Source organism: Artemia sp. Qi Xiang Cuo, chromosome 5, assembly GCF_049724085.1.
Source record: "Artemia sp. Qi Xiang Cuo chromosome 5, ASM4972408v1, whole genome shotgun sequence".
In the NCBI taxonomy this organism is placed as follows: domain Eukaryota; kingdom Metazoa; phylum Arthropoda; class Branchiopoda; order Anostraca; family Artemiidae; genus Artemia; species Artemia sp. Qi Xiang Cuo.
The window spans coordinates 50205475-50218993 of record NC_142798.1 but is presented as its reverse complement, the minus strand read 5'-3'; the positions used below and the strand labels follow the sequence as shown (position 1 = coordinate 50218993).

The window sequence follows — 13519 nt, the reverse complement described above, 5'->3', positions numbered from 1 at the left end:
TAGGAATCATCCTGTAAAAGTCCAAAAATCCCGAGAATTTCTGGATTGTTAATGGAATGCTAATAAATAGCCACGCACATAAAACAAATGATAAAGCAATCGCTCATATCCTCGTTTTCTCTTCTGTACGATTTTTTCGTTTTGTCATGCTTAGCCAGTGTGGTCTAAAAAATTCGATAAACACAACATTGACAATTCGAAAGGTACTTCCCAAGAACAGTTAAATATGAAGCTGGAGAGTTAAGAATTTGACAGTGAAGAAGATGGGTGGAACAATTTTTGAAAAATAGTTTGCAAAGTAGCAGAATATTTATCAGGGAGTAAAGTCAGAAACGTAGCTAAATGAGCTCTTTTTCTGGAAGCATTTTTCTGCAGGATCTAAGCTTTAATAAAATTAAAGCGTCTTTAAAAATTAGGAAAACCCAGGAACTCAATTTTTAATGAAAAGACCTTCATATGTAGTTACATAGTTTTAACACTTAGCGGACGCCAAGTTTGAAACTAAGGAATGTGTGTGAAAAATCAGCATAAAATGAGTGATAAAAATACATCATCATGGAACTCTATAAAGGTTGTTACAGGTTACTGTAACAATAAATAAAAGTTCAAATAGGGATAAAATCCTTTTAATAGACAGTGATGATAGAAATTCACAAAAATACCAGATATTTCGGTCACATATACAGTGACCGTCATCAGTAGTAAAACTACAGTATATCTGGTATTTTTGTGAATTTCTATCATCACTGTCTATTAAAAGGATTTTATCCCTATTTGAACTTTTATTTATCGTCATGGAAAGGCAGTGTGGTCTCCGAAATTATTTACTGTAACAAAAAACCTATACCGACATTAATTGGCAGTAAACGAGGTTATAAGAGGATTAAATGAGTAAAATTATGTAAGAATATAAACCTAACATCTTGTTACGAAATAGGAATTGTATATATTATTAAATACCTAAAAATCAAAGCTATGTGTTAATGTGGTTATTGTTAAAATTATTCACGATCAAACAATTCAAATTAATAGTTATTTGAGTAACCTACAAAAACATTTTTTTTTAGAAAGACCAGTCATCATATTTTTTTTTATTCATCTCTTTAGTGCTTCAACCTTATTCACGTATGCATAGAATCCTTATTTTCTTCTTATCCCATAATTAACACTTTTATTACTTAATTTTTATCAATTATGTAAAGTACAAATATTAAATTAATTTTTTTTTCGGGAATTGATGCATTTAGTATGTTCAAGCCTCATAGCACTTACCGGAAGACAAGTGCAAACATTGGGGTATTTACTCAGTTTGAAAAAAACGTGTGACTAGCACGGTGGGAATCAACAGATTGTCTGTTTGAACGAAAAGCATAGCCAAATTTACCCAATTTGTTTGTGGTTATTTTTTCGCAGTTGACTGTGGCAACAATGGTGAAACTTTGCACAAGGCTTCGCAAATTTCGTGATATTCATAATTTTGTAACAACCAATTGAAAAATCGCAGAAAATCACGGTTTTCAGTTATGAACAGACCTAAGATAGACCCAGGGGAAAAAAATTTCATTTTGGTGTCCTTGGTACATTTAAGACTTAAAACAAACAACAGTTGTTCGGTATACAAGGGAGACTACACCTCCTGTTTCTTTACGCTAAAGCTTGACCTTTTACCTTTAATGCTTTAAGAACGAATGTTCAAACAGAAGGGGTAAATGGAATGGGATAAAAATTATTTTTTCACAATCCCAATTAAACTTTCACAAACAATAACATTTTAGTTCAAATGTTTTAAAACGCAATCGGTAAATAAAACACTCGCAATTAACCACATTTGCTGCGCTCATAAAAGCTTTCAGTAAAGCATTATACAACCTTAAGGCAAAGACTCAAACAGGGGAACGACAATGGGAGGCAGCCCTTTTCGTGTACAGGGTGATTTCCACTGGTCTTAAATTGTAATGTCGCTCTTGAATTTTATTATAAAAAAAAATTGTTTTTTTTATTTAATTACTCAAAATTGTCTCATCTAATATAGAATGACCTTTTTTCAAGGCTCTTGCAACGTAGCGTACAATGAGGCTGATAAATTATTTAGCAACAATGCATGCTCCAGAAAATGTCAAGCAATCCCAAAGTTTAATACAATTACTAATGTGGCATTAAAGCTGATCAAGCAAAAACGCGGGAAATTTACTGAGGGGAGAGTATTTTAAGAACTCTAAAACGTCAAACAGTGTTCGAAATTCACGGTATTAGAATTATACGAAAAATCGTAAGATATTAGAGGCCTGGGACCGGATGCCACCCTCGGCCTTACCTTCATCTGGTATTTGTAAAATCGTTTTAATCTAATAAACATACTTTTTTGGTGTATACATACGATTTCAAATAAAAGGGCAGATAAGAGGAAGACTAGGAAGTGATGGAGAACACGGAAATGTCTTGGGAGGCCTAGCCCTGAGGCACTTGTCGGTGCTATGCTACTGTCCGCTGACTAATTTATTATGCTTTTAACTCATTTCTTTTTGAACGGGTCTGCTTGCTTAAGGATTTAGCCAACTTGTATATACCTATAATCTTTCCAGCTACTCTGTTATTTTCTTCGGGAAAATTACAACAATTCATTCCTATGGCTTCGTGCATATAATTTAATGCGTTTGTTTGTAACTTAAAAATAAAATGGATGCTTATTCTGGTCGTCGTTTTTCTGGTCATTGCGTTCGTGAATGGCATGTTTTAAAATATATCCAACATCCTTTCAAAATGGCATATAGTAACCACAAATATGACAATTTTGTTCCATCATTATTCCATGAAGTGAGTCTAAGGCTTTATATACATCCGTTTTCATCTCATTCTTTCAGTCGTATTTTTTTGAATGGTTATTATTTAGTTTCCAATTCCTTTCTTCTGGCCGAGAAATAGTATTGTACATATTTTCAGAGATCCGAATATACTATTGCTATCAATACAAGTCTGTCACAGGGCTAAACAACACGAGACCCACTGGAGAAAATTTCTTCACCATTTTGTCCACAGAAGGCTTGCCTGCTTCCTCCAAATGGCATACATCTTGGAGTCTCACATCTGCCCCACAGTTGAGGAACTGTCGGGCATAGTCCTCACAACGTTCGGCAAAGTTCTGTCACGCTTTGCACGCACAACCTTGTGTACGTTATTTCTGAAAGCCGGTGTACGTCATACTCATCAAGATGATGAGTATTCCTTACGAAGGGTTTTGGAGGCTTCAGCCTCCACGTGTATCCTCTGCCTTACCTCTTGTGCCCCCAAACCCGCATTCTAAACCTCCAATGTTCAAGAAAATCATCATCGAAAGGATGAGCATTCCAAATAGAGGGTTCATACTGCTTCAATCGTCAACTACATCCTCTGTAATAACCCCTTGTACCTCCAAACCTTCACCCCAAACAAGCATGCCTTTATTTTTGTTCAGTGATAGCATATCTGACGCAGTAAGGTGACAAAACCACCTGATCAAATGACTAGGTTTTATGACTAGGACCAATGACTAGGACCTGATGGGTGAGAAAATCACCAAATATAATGACTTTCGCGTCATCATGGAAAAAATATCTAGTGATTTGATAAAAACTCTGAAGTCTTCAACAAAATTGCAAAACAAATCGTGCTTTTCGAAAAGTACAATGCCGCAGAAGCTTCATCATTTCCTCACGACGCATCAGAATTTGTCAAATTCCCCAAAATAAATTATATGAACCAAATTATTTTAACTAATTATTTTTCTTTGACGAAAGTGCAGCATGTCAAAACTACAGTATGTTGGAATAAGCAGCAGTAAATCGGCTACTGTTAGTGAAAGTAATATTCGAATATAAAGATTTAGAGATGCAGAGAGACGAAACAATAAAATTAGATATCTGGTAAGACGGCAAGAGAATTAAATTAAATTCTTTCAAGAGAATTAAACGCAGATGATCCGTTTTGATTGTCGGATATTGAAAATCCAATAATGTGTACTTGTGAATATCTTCCCATAACCTCATTTAGACCATAAATCGACCCCTGAAAGTTTCATTCGACTAACTCAGCGACCCTCCGAGTCGACGAAAAGATGCTAAACCAGGTTTTATAATAAAAAAATCGCTTCCATGGAAATCAGTAACATCGCCAGGAAAAGCAGTCAAGTGAGGGGAAAATGGGGGCAAAAACCCTGATAAATTGTTTCTTTTTTAGTTTAGAAAGTAAAGTTGTTAATTAGTTTCTAAAAGAAAGTGGGGGGGGCATTAAGAAATTTGCCCTGGAGGCCGAGTCTTAGAACTCTAAAGCCTTGCAGCCAGGGGAAGATAGTGCTGAGCGACAGCGCTTTTAGTTTTCTATTTTATAGCGTCAACATCTTACTTGCAAACTCCAAGATTAGCTGTAAAACTGACGAAGTAAAGAACCTTATTTATTTCGTCAACTGTTTCTTCCTACAAATATGGAATAGGATACTCTTTCTAATTAGGTACCAATAGCAAAATGGATCCAAGGTGAGCCCACTTTAATATATGTCGGAGAATATAGTTCCCTACATTATTCCAGCGGTGGCATGCCCTAGAATGTAGATCCTAGCACAAACTCAGAGGAAGTATCCGATGAAGGCTCGCTCCCACAATTCTTATTCGGAGCGGGGGGAGGGGGACTTTCTATTCATAGGCATGAGTTTCACTCTCACGCATTTTATTTTCCCTTTAAACTTGGAGCTGATGACACTGTTGCCAAAATCTTATTTACACACAAGATGTTTGTCTTTCATTAAAGGAATTACTTTATTTACGTAGCAACACAAAGTTGTTTCTTCGATTGTGCACTAAACAAATATTACAAAGTATTGTGTAATTTTATGCATGGCCCATACCCAACTTAGTGGGTACTTGGAGTAGGTGTGCCCACCTACGCTCTTAAAGCGCTGGAAAACTTATTTCGTCACCTTTTTAACTCATAAGAGGTATAATCAATTCACCAGATTATTTCAAAAAGATGTTAAAATTGAATCACAACATAGATGCATTTTGTTATCCAACGGGTCTTGATAAAAAAAAAGAAGAAGAAAACTCGTTTTGTCATGTTGCTGCAACTTATCAACTGTAAAGTACAACTACTACTTTGCGAAAAAAGAAATAACTACTTAAGGGTGACTTACTTCTTTCAGCTTATTTGTTAACCTCTGGTTTTGTTCGGTCAGCTCGACTATTAGCGCCTGTTTTTGTCTTTCCAATCTTTTGAGCGATTCAATCTTTTCTGTATTTTGCAGTTTTGTTTCTTGGAGGTCTCCCTGGAGTTCATTGACCCGTGATTCCAGTTCAGACTCAACAGCTTCCAGTCTCCTGCGAATGCCATATTTTTCTTGCTCCAGTAGCTAAAAAATATGTAATTAATGTTGTTATAAAATAAAGTTGGTACTTGTCGGTTTGTGGAAACACATTCAAGAATTACGCTTAGTTTGCATCTCAAAAAACCAAAATGGTATTAGTTCCTGGAAGTCTCAGCAATTTTTGATTTTTTAAAGGTTATAATGATAAAAGAAAACCATTTAAAATGTATTTTGTTTTAAGTGAAGCAAAAATAACACTCTGTTCTTTAAAGGCATATGGAATGGGTGGGAGGCGGTAGCCATATTCTTATTTGTGATCATTTCTGTTCGTTTTAAGTTTGACTTGACTATTCATTTAAATTTCTGTTCATCCACAGATCTGTTATGTTTGACATGATTATTGCTTTTAATTTCAGCCCGTTTTTGTTTCATTTATTCATCCATAGTTATTTCTGTTCGTTTTAAGTTTATATTATTATATGAATTTATTTCTGCTCGTCTTAGATTTTAATATTGCTCTTTACCTTTCTTTGGAAACTCTTTTTAGGGAAGATTTAAAAAAAATTAATTTCTCCTCGTGTTTTAATTATATTTAGTTATTCATTAGTTAGTGTTAGCCATTTGTATTTTGCAGGAATATTTGTAAAGTTTTTTTTCAGTTATTCTACTCAAGAATCAAATATTGGGTTGTAATTTAAATATTGGGTAAAATTCGAATATTCAACATGTTCGATCAGTAGCAGTTTAGTGCGACAATTTCTTAAAGAATATTTTCACTTCAAATCATCGGTTGGACTTGGAGAGATATTTTTATTTGTATGAATTGGAAATCTCGGTAATTTTTAATCTTCTATCTCAATCGACCGTTTTATTAAAATAATTTTTCATGTTCTATTTTGCCGTCACCACGTTTTGTTTAAATAAATACTTTAACAGTGCTGTTAAACAGTTCTGTTTTTGTATAACCCGATTTGTTTACTTATTTTTTCGTCTTGATGGAGGTTCCCTTCGCCCTGCTTACTTGCCTGAAATTTTTAAGCGGATCAGCAAAAAAAAATTTGCGCTACAAATTGATACAACCAATATTTTGTCCAAAATTTGTTGTTCTGATTTAGATCCACTCGGTTCACTCTATTTACAGTGAAAGTTTCATGTTGACCGGGCAAAAAAAGTGTTTGCCCCATTTTGGGGTTTTAGGAACGGATACAACAACTCAAATTTTGTTTCAAGATATTTTACCGTCTTAGGTTTATTTGCCCCTGTGATTTGTGACCTAGAAAGATGTAAGCCGATCAGAAACAAAACAAATGGGGTTTATTTTAGCTGTCACAAATCAATGCAACAAATTGTTCTCAATAGTTCCTGTCTTCAGTAAGTTTTCTTTGTCCCGGTCTACATGCCCTGTGGGTTTCAGCCAATCGGAGAAAATAAAGTTTGTTGCCATATTTCAGGTGTCACACGCCAAACTACAGAATATTTTGTCTTCATTGGGGTCTACCTGGTCCTGTTTAGATGCCCTGTAAATGTCAAGCCTGTCAGAGCTGAAACAAAGTTTAGGAACATATTTGTCCTTCACGAATCGATAGAGCCAAAATTAGTTTCGCATTTTTGTCTTTGTAAATTATATTCACTTTCTTTAAAACAAATTCTGTCCCAGATACTTATTATGCTGCTTTTATAGTACAGTGAAGGCTTAGGACTGTGAGTGAGGAGTAAGTGTAGTTTTGCAGTATTAATGAATCCAAATTACTACAACTTGAATTTCAGCAATTTTTGAACCAATACAGAATTTTATAGCTTTCATTTAATGAAACCCTATCTAAAACAAATTTCATGAACAGGAGATATTTGAACATACACACAATGCAGTTTATAGGATAATAGATTATAGGAGGGAAACAGAGAAATATCACACTTAGATTCCGACGTCACGAATCAATACAACACATTTTTTCATCTTCATTAACGCTTTCTTGGCCTTGTCTTCACATAACTCTAAGGCCGACCGAGAAATACCTAAATGTGGTTTTTCAGACCTGTCTTCGAAATAAATACGTTTTATGAACCAAATTTTCTTTTAAGATTTTCTTGTGCATTGGGGTCTCCGTGAATTAAAAACTTTAGGATTGAAGTTTTAAGCCAATCAAAAAAGTTTAGCCCTTTCTTTGAACTATTTTTCGGGGGAGGGGGGGGGGGGTTCGTCCCCCCAAACTATACTTTGGTACTCCTGTACTAAACAGACTCTTTTATATAGTGCTAGTTTGGTTAATGCTAATGAATTAAAATAAAATAGGATGAATATATAATAGTTTAGGAACAAATTTGGGCTATATATTTGCAGATTAGGGGGGGGGGAGGGGGTAAAGCACAGCATATATTATTACGTAACATAACCTAACCTAGGTAACTCCCCCCCTAAACCCCAAAAAAAAACAGTTTAAATATCGTACACGCATTGAAAACGACGCTATACATTGTATTACTCTATAGCGTCTTGAATCATCCCGTCAAAAACGGGTTTTGCGTGACTGATTTCCATTGCAGTATATAAAAGAGTCCGTTTAGTACAGGAGTACCCTATACTTTTTTTTTTACACATTAGGGTCCCCTTGGCCCGGAGACCTATAGTCTTAATTTTTAAACCATTCAGCAAAAAAGAATATTGCCCCTTTTCGGCCCTTTGTCGGGCCCCATTCTAAGGGAGAACCAGTATTTTCTTACTATATTTCCTTATACATTAGGATCTTTTTAGCCAAAGGACTTAAGGGGACAAGTTTCGAGCCAACCAGATAAAAGTTTTTCGGTCCCTTTTCAGGTGTCATTTTTCCAGGCCCGTGTATGCAAACAATTATTTTTGTTTGTACATTAGGTTCCTCTTGCCCCAAGGACTTACAGCTGTAAGTTAAAAATGGATCGGATAAAAACTTGTTTTATCCTGTTTCTGGGCCCCATTACATCCTCCCCTTCCCAACAAAACCCTGAGCCACAATTATTGGACCTTTTGTCAATTTTGAACTAAATTGCTACCTCATTTTTTATACGAGATCATGGATGCTACAGGGGCCCGGGTTACAAAGAGGACACGGGAGGAAGGCAGGTTGCCCTCCAACCACTTTCAGCCCTTTAAAAGTGTCCTTTTGATGGAATGAGCCCAATCCCAAGCTTCCACGACCACACCTCTCGTACGAAGTAATAAGGGAAGAAGAGAAATAATACAAGGGAAGCACGTGGCTCTTTACTATAGGCAATGCAAGAGCATTGCCACTGATCAGTTATAAATTTTAAATTATATGCTAGATAAGTTTTGCTTCCCACTTCGCAAAGAACTTTGGCTACATATATTTCTGTGATAAGTTTTACGAAGAAACTTTCAATTTTGTGGTTTAACACGAAAATGAAAATATTTCCTGGGAAAGGTAAGTTTGAACACACCAATTTTGCAGATTCAGGATACTTAGCAAAAATATATAATTAAAGAACATTTAATCATGTATGTATTAGCTTCATTAACCAACGTAAGCTTCGGAAGCTTTCTATACTTACAGTTGCCTTTCCATGCTATTAATCCGGCGAATTTCGAAGCTAATTATTTTGATAGCATCTCAAAAACAACATTTATGCGCAGGGATGTCATTTTTTTGTTTACTTACTCCAAATTCTGCTCTTACTTTTTGCTAGATATTTTTGCAACCCATAAACTGAGGTGCACGACCCCATATCAGTTTGCAACTGACTATAATATAGGTGACATAACGTCTAAGCAGAAAATATGGGCCAACTTCTATCAACAGAGAGTAATCATTTTTCTGTCCTATAATTTCAATTTCGCTGCATATTGCAAGTATGACCCGTGTAAAGTTTACTACAATAACGCTTGATTTAAATGTAACAATGCTGACCAATGCTCTACTGCGTAATTCGCACGCGACAGGTAGCTGGGAAACTATCCGGGGTGAGTAATTGTGGTATGGTCTTCTGGATCCGTAAGATCATTTATAGGTAATGTATCACAGCTGGATAGCCTCTTTCACAATCAAAAGCCAATAAAGGTTTTTGCACTTTCATCTTTTGCAACCGCTGCAAAAGACTAATACGGTACACAGTAGAAAAAATAAAAACAATGCAAATCGATTTTAAAAACATGTCAGACTGTCACAATTTTCCAAAACACCCCTTAATTACCTTCTCTTTATTGTCAGGAATTCTAATTTTTCGAGCAGTAATTCTGTGTTTTGGAAAACTACGTCGTTTCATTTATTTATTTTTTTGTCGTGTGTGTGTGGCCTAGTGAAGTCAATTACTTCCTTTTGTCCTAATTTCTTAAAATGCTCTTTCCGCGCTTCCAAATATTTCCTATAGAAAAATACTTGAATTATATTTTTGGACAGGATAGAGCAAACTTTAAAGGGGTAGGCTGCCCCTTCCTCAACCCTCGCCCTTTACGCTAAAAAAGTTCTAACAATACTTCTCTTTAAAATCCAACACCCTTGTGCGTCGGGAGTCGTTCTTAAAGAATTGTGATGATAGGTCAAACTTTAGCATAAAAGAGCCAGAATTGAGAAAGGGAAGGCCTCCTCATATACATCATAATTTCTGTTTGTTTTAAGTTTTATTATTGCTCCGTACTTTCAGGTGATAAATTTAACTTTTAAATATTTTTCAATAAATGTCATGAAATCCCCACCCCCCCGCTTAAAATTTCCCCAGAAAAACACCCGGAAAATTGTTTCCCCATTAGAAATTGTACCCATAGAAAAAAAAACACCAAAAACCCCCCACCCCCCCCCAAAAAAAAAAAAAAAATAATAAAAAAACACCAGAATATCTGTTTTTTAGAGTTGCTGTTACTATTCAGCCGAGTCGCTCCTATACGAAGTGTTTCATTTGAAAAGGTTTCCTATTTAACTTAATCATAAGTTATAAGCGAAGTGGGCTCTATGTACTATTTTTCTTTTCTCGTTTTCACCAAGCCACTTCGTAGAGAAGGTGTTATTGTACAAGCATCGGAGAGGGCTTATTCGATTGAAAATAGAAATTTCTAGTGCTCTTTTAAGGGATCAAACGCAACCGGAGGGAAACCAATTTCCATTCCTTGCACGTTTTTGCTGCCCTCCCCCAAGGACATCCGATTTTGAGATAGGCTTTTTGTTTAACATAGTTGAAAGGTCCAATAACTATGCCTCTGGGGATGACAAGACCCCCCACCGTCCTTGGGGCAAGAGCAGTAAGTTATGTAGTTTGGCAATTGTTTACGCAGTGTTTGTTATGGGGGAAAGGGGCTTGTTTGATTATGGGCCTCCAAAAAGCCTAAGGATATAAAGGTGAAGCTTTAAGAGGACAGTGAGGGGGCTGTTGAAATAAATAAAAACACACTCTGTGTATGGACGTTGTCAAAAACCCGTATCAGCAATATCTCAGGAACAGTCTAGGGTATTAAATTGAAACTTTCAGGGCATGCCGAGGGAGATGTTAAACCAACCAAAAGGCACTATGTACATGCTACTATTGCTGCTGTTCCTATTACTACTACTCCTAGTGCAACTACTACTGCTACTACTACTTCAAAGGCTAAGGATATTAAGCTGGAACTTTCAGGGAAAGTTCAGGGAATGTTGAACTAAATCAAAACACACTATGTGCATGCAGGTTGTCAAAAGGGTATATCAACAATATCTCAGGAACGGCTTAAAGCATTAAGTTGAAACTTTTAGGACATGTTGAGGGGGATGCTGAACAAACCAAAAGATACTATGTGCGTAGTACTACTACTGCTATTGCTACATCAACTACTGATTGTACTACTATTACAATAGTAAATTTGTCCAATATATAAATAGTAAGCCAAAGTCTTGGTTTCTATGGAGAAAACCCAAAAAAGTTTTGCAAATACTCCTTTTATTATCCAATAAAAAAAACATTTCAATTGAAAACAAACAAAAATTAATTTCTTCACCTAAGAAACATGTTTTTTCAAAACAAAGTAAAGAATCACATTAAACCAGATCCACTCATTAGTTTTTGTTGTTCCTTTTTAGTTTAATTAGGTTATTTATTGTAATTTCTGTTTGTTTTGGGTTTCACCTATTTATTGATAATGATTTGTGCTCGTTAGCGATAGTGAATAGAGGTTTGTTGACTAGAATTTTTCCAAGAAACTGTTTGACAACTTTTTCTTTCGAGTTTCCATCTGAAAAAAGGAAAATCTTGCTCGAAAAGCGAAATTTGGATGGCTACGCCCCGCGCAGTAATCATTACCTTTGCCTGAACGCATTAATTAAACGATTTTATTTAGAACCCATCATAAAAGCCTCGTACGCAGGATTAAATTCCGGGTGAGAGTAGTTCAAGTTATCCAAGCGAGCAAGAGATAGCCAGAATTTGCGTAATTTATAAAAAAATCGGGAGTAAAATAGTAAAAATGCTGATGTCGGAAGGGGATACCCGGGGGTGCTCCTCTCGCCTACATACGTGCCTGATAACAGCTATTACTAAGTTTAAAACACCAAGTTCAAATTTTACAGACCCGTCCTGGTTACAAAATTAAGTAAGGCGCCCCTGCTTTATGTGACAAGTGCGAAAAAGCCTTGGGTAAATTTTTACCAAATCATATAATTGAGTAACAACTAAAGTGCATATACCATTCGATGCCTTTTTTATGCTGGTTACGAATATAATAATCATTTTTGTCGGAAGTGAATTTTGCCCCCCCCCCTAACCTAACCCCCCCCCCCAAATGTGCAAATATATATCCTGAATTAACGTATATAGGGGGGGGGCTAAAATTCATTTCCGACAGAAATGATTATTATATTCGTAATCAGCATAAAAAAAAGGCATTGAATGGTGTATTCACTTTATTTGTAAGTCAATAATATGATTTGGTAAAAATTTACCAAACATCGAGCTATTAGTACTTCAAGGGAGCTGCGAGAAGGTTTTACCAATTAATGTTGAAGATTTTTTCAGCACAAAGATTTTACAATTACATCTTAAATTATTTTCGTTTTTCGCGGATTATCAAATGGCGGTTTATATGAAAATCATTACAAACTAGACGAACCCCCCCCCCCCCCCCACCTTCATGCCTGGGTATAACCCTGCTATATTATAGCTTTGAGTTAATAAAGAGGATAAACTATACCCTTACCCCACTCCTGAACTAAGAAAACTATATATCAACCACTATGCGCTATCCAATCACATGAATCATGTTCCCATAATTTCTATCCTGCTTGAATAAAACGCACAGCTGGTTCAAAGCAAGTAAAAGTTATAAAGCCTTGTCTACCTCTAACTTCCTTGAAAAATCTTCTGCTATCCGTTCGTTCTGTAAACTTAGCTCTTCGTTTCTCTCGAGCAATGCTTTTCCCAACTCAGCAGCTAATATAAGGTCACTTTCTTTTCTTGCTAACTCTGCAAAGATGTCATTTGTTGCAGTTTCGAAACTTCTTCCTTCGACTTGGTGAATGTAATCCTCCAAAGCCATTTTCCCTTCATTTTCTACAAAGTCATTTGTTGACTCCATCGCTTCATCTTCGGGTATCATCTTTAACTTAAGAAACAGCACAAGCACTACATTATAATCACAACTTTATAAAAAATTCCCACAGGATTATCACATCTCTTCACGGATCGACGAAATAACAAAATATCGACTGTTATTGCTTATCTTCTGTTTTGTGATATGAACACAAGCAGTAGCTTAGCAACCAGAAACTAAACTGATACTAGTCATCAAATGCTTAGTTACTGCTTCGATGAACACGGAACTAAGGTGAATTATGCATTGTTCAGCCAGAGGCTTAATAAGATAATGCCAGGAATATGCTTAAATTAAGAATACTTTTCAATTATATGATCACAAAGCGTATCTTGTCATTTATAGAGTTCAAATTTTCTTAAGTCCACTCAGTAATTGTATTATGGATCTGTATTGTCACTACTTTAGTTAACAAAACAGAAAACTTGAAAAGGGGTGACAAGTTTTGCTGCTTTACAGTTCCACTCTTGTCCAATATATTTTTCTATTTATGTTTTGAAGCCTCAAAGCTTTGGCCAGCTATTACTCCCCTTCCATATTGCCTTGCTTCAAGCTTCAACTTTCGCGACTATCCAATGACCTCCTAAAGTTTAAAGCGTATTTTTCATAATCTCCTCTCCCTCTTAATTTTGGACGTCAGACTTTTT

The 13519-nt window shown here is 35.8% G+C and overlaps 1 protein-coding gene across 1 annotated transcript in view; it reads right to left on the bottom strand.

Moving 5' to 3' along the window:
* Window positions 1-13016, bottom strand: part of LOC148952230 (uncharacterized) — a 93345-nt gene extending 80329 nt beyond the window's left edge. Inside the window, exons 1-2 of the mRNA XM_089089159.1 lie at window positions 12621-13016; window positions 5162-5377 (exon numbers count right to left, since the gene is read on the bottom strand). Of these exons, the coding sequence (XP_088945285.1) occupies window positions 5162-5377; window positions 12621-12878 (474 nt within the window). The 5' untranslated portion in view covers window positions 12879-13016. The remainder of the gene's footprint in view (window positions 1-5161; window positions 5378-12620) is intronic.
* Window positions 13017-13519: the final 503 nt, after the last annotated feature.